At 60.4% G+C, this 3,541-nt stretch overlaps 2 protein-coding genes across 2 annotated transcripts; both read right to left on the bottom strand.

Annotated features, from left to right (window-relative positions):
* On the bottom strand, window positions 1–346 carry DQ04_13941010 (hypothetical protein; the record flags this gene model as incomplete). The annotated part of the gene is made up of 1 exon (XM_009317058.1): window positions 1–346. A coding segment is annotated over one exon (346 nt), but the record flags the coding sequence as incomplete, so codon positions are not given.
* Window positions 347–863: 517 nt separating this feature from the next.
* On the bottom strand, window positions 864–3,377 carry DQ04_13941000 (putative major vault protein; the record flags this gene model as incomplete). The annotated part of the gene is made up of 1 exon (XM_009317057.1): window positions 864–3,377. The coding sequence occupies one exon, from the start codon at window positions 3,375–3,377 to the stop codon at window positions 864–866; it is 2,514 nt and encodes an 837-aa protein (XP_009315332.1).
* Between the last annotated feature and the right edge of the window lie 164 nt (window positions 3,378–3,541).

The following is a 3,541-nucleotide window of genomic DNA, read 5'->3' as shown; positions in this document are numbered from 1 at the left end:
CCGCCGTCACAATTCGCGGCCGCCTCGTCGCGACGCACGCGACAGCGAGGCGCGGCACCTCGCACTGCGCGAGCCCGCTTGGCTCGTGGCGGAACGTTGTGCCCTCCTCGACGGCCCAGAAGTACACCTGGTCAAGACGGTCCACGATGGTGTCGATGAGCTGGATGCACGCCGGCCCAATCGGCGTGCCGTTGTTCGCCACAAGGGCACGCAGCGACGCGACGCATTCCTCCACGTCCGCGAGGGCGGGCGGCTCCGGCTGGTTCTCCTCCCACACCGCCTCCGCACCACCGCCATTGCCGCCATCATCGGTGCCAATCACAATTTCCTGCAGCGCCGCCTCCATTTATGGACGCGTGACCAACGGGCAGTGAAGTATGCGTGTGAGTAAGTGTGCACGTGTGACGCCGCCTCCAGCGCCTGCCGCTTCCAGTCGTGGAAAGAGAAGCCACATCAGCAAATGTGAAACAGAGAGGAGAAAACCAAAAAAAAAGAAGCAAAAGCCAATGACCCTGGAATGAGGCACTGCAGCATAAGCAAGTAACGTACGTATAATAGACACTTATATACATATATACAGTTGTATACGTGCGTTCATGGCAGGGATGGTGGCGGCGGCGGCGCATGTAGCGGTGTATTCGCATGGCCCCACCACCACCACCACAACAACAACATAACGGGGCCCGTTGCTCCTCGGGCAAAGAAGAAAAAGACTGGCAGCGTAGCTGAGCAACCCACCGAATGAGAAGCCAAGCAATAACAACAACAACAATAACAATAACAACAACATAGGTTGTCCAAATCAAAGAGGAAGATAAAACGAGCAACGACGGCAGTGTAACAGGTACGCTTGGGCTGTTGAGTCACTTTGCGCGCGGCACCTGCACAATGCGGTCCGCCATGCCCATCAGGTTGACAGGTGCAGCGCCGTCCGTGAGGAGAAAGCCCTTGAGGCCCAGGGCTTGCAGTAGTTTTGCCTTCAGCTCCGGTCCGGCACGCGCAATCGCCTCGAGTGTCCCATTACCCAGCGCCTTAAATACCTTCTCGGTCTTCGTCGCCTCAATGTCAGCGAGCGCCTTCGCCTTCGCCACCGCGAGATCGTTCATGGCACGGCGGTGGGCGAGCTCGGACTCCATGCGCATCCGCTGCACATTCAGCTCCGCGTCGGCCACCACTTCATGTGCCGCGCAGCGTGTTCCTGTCACATCCAACTCGGCCTGCAGCTCCACCAACCGCGCCTCGCTCTCAGCGAGCGCCTGCGCCTTGGCAGCGCCGCTCAGCTCAATGGCGGTGTTCTCCGTGGCGACCTGCAGCAGCGTCACGCGCTCCGCCTCCGCTGAGGCCTTGTCCTTCATGAATTGCAGCTCCACCGCCCCCTTGGCCTCCTGTTCCAGTAGCATTGCCTGATGGGAAGCCTCATTCTCCTGCGACTTTGTAATTATCTCAACCGCGAGCTGCACACTCTTCTTGAGGGCGTTACGCGTGTTCAGCTCCACAGGCTCAACACTCTGCACATCCACGTTGGTGATAACAAGCCCATTAACAGGAAAGTAGAGTGTATCACCACGCAGCTCTGTAGTGCCTGAACTAGCGTGGAAAATAGCCTGACGTATCAGAGAGGAGGAGTTTCGGTGAAAGTGATCGAATGACTCCCCTGCGATGGCAGCGCGGATACGGTTCGCCAGCATCTTGCAGGCCATACCGACGAAGTCTGACACGGTGAATGCGACACGCTTGATGTGTTCCTTGTTGGACGTGTCAAACTCCCAGTTGTAGGCGAGGTGCAGCAGTAGTCGGGCGTGGTCGAGCGTTTCCACTTCAATGACGTCCGCCATGAAGTCGGGGCCAAGGAAAAGGCACAACGAGTGAATGCAGTCTGGCACCTTGGGCCGTCCACCCGAGAGCGAAATGGGCGTGAACTCCTCGTTTGGTGCGAGGAAAACCGTGGCAGGCCCCGCCTCCACACGACTTGTGTTTGTGCTTGAGTCATATAGCTGCACCAGCGAACTGTGCGGCACCTTGAAGGAGACAACGGCGTGTGATGTGTACCGCTCCACCTCCTCTTCCGACGCCTTCAGAGCGTGAGCATCGTACACCGAGATATGCTCCGCCGCGAGGAGGCGGTGCACCAACGGGTCAATCGGCTTCTCCCACAGAACCTCATCCTCGTTCAGCAGTAGTGCCTTGCCGTGCACCGACGTGATTCTCCCTGTGCGGATGTTGCGCACGTACACGCCACGGCTGCCGGTGAGCAGCATTGTCTCGCGCTTCTCCACCACGCGCACCTCCAGCGGTGGGATGTAGCTGCGCGGCCCCCGCACCAGCCAGCGCGAGGAGACGGATCGCCGCTCCTCGCCTTCGTCCGTGAAGCTGCTCAGCGCCTCAACAAGGAGAGCCTCGTTGGCGGAGAGGAGGTAAGCCTCTTTCACTTCACCCCCCAGCAGAGATTCACCGGGCTGCAGAAAGAAGACGCATGGCCCCCGCCGCAGCTCCTGCGCACCACTGCAGCAGACACCATCACGCACAGCATCCAGCACCACGCAGTACTGCCACTGCCGCACAACCGTGAGCGTGACCGTCGCCTCGATCTCCTCGTACTCCGTTGGCAAGAATACAGAAACCACGTCGTGTGTCACGAGCCACCTATCCCCGGCGACCCGTGCCGCGCCGAAGTTGGCGTCGAAGAACGCCCCGAGCGCCCGCACACGCAGCGCGGCGGAGGGAAACACCGCGGTGCCACGCACGACGCTCAGAAGCTCCGTGTGTGGCCCCGGGAAGTACAGCCCCGGCGTCGACATTCGCCACACAGCGCCGGGGCAGCGCAGTGTGCCGTCCGTGTCGGTGAAGCTTGCAGTCGCGCGCAGCAACAGACACTCATTCTCGGCGACCACCAACGGCTCCACATTGCGCTCAATCACCTCTTCTATGCGTGGGGTGTACACGCCGGGCCCCGCCACCACCCACTGCTCCCCTGCAACACGTTGCCGCACCTCTCCAGTGCGCTCATCGGTGCACGTATAATCCGCCAACGCCTGCACAACGACGGCCTCGGAGGCGGAGAGAATACGCAGCGGCTTCACATCGGAGGCGACCTCGCCGGGGTATAGTGGGAACGGCGGCTGGCTCAGTCGCACTTCTCGGTGGCCAACGCGGCACACCGGCTCCTCGCCGTCCACCGGCAGCAGAACGGGGTTCTCCACTTCGCAGAAGTGGCACGGCGGTATGACGACGTGGCGCTGCACCGTCGGGTGGAGGTTGACGTGGTGGTCGAGCAGCGTGAAGCAGCACGGCCCCTCCACAAGGAGCACCTTGCTGGTGTTGTTGTCGAGGATGTGGACGTACTCATACGGCTGCAGCCGAATGACCTGATCCGCCATGATTGCAATTATGGCGTCAACCTATTGCTCCCTTCACTCACGCACCCGTGCGCGTTCCGTTCAGCCTCGTACCTGCACACGCGAGCAGTGGCGACCAGTAGACTATATGCCACTCTCCCTCCCTCTTTCTCTCTCTCTCTCTCTCCCGCTATATATATATATAT

The sequence above is a fragment of the Trypanosoma grayi genome (genome assembly GCF_000691245.1).
Source record: "Trypanosoma grayi strain ANR4 Tgr_1394_V1, whole genome shotgun sequence".
In the NCBI taxonomy this organism is placed as follows: Eukaryota; Euglenozoa; class Kinetoplastea; order Trypanosomatida; family Trypanosomatidae; genus Trypanosoma; species Trypanosoma grayi.
Note: the sequence above shows the minus strand (reverse complement) of the source record. Positions and strands in the feature narration are given on the sequence as shown.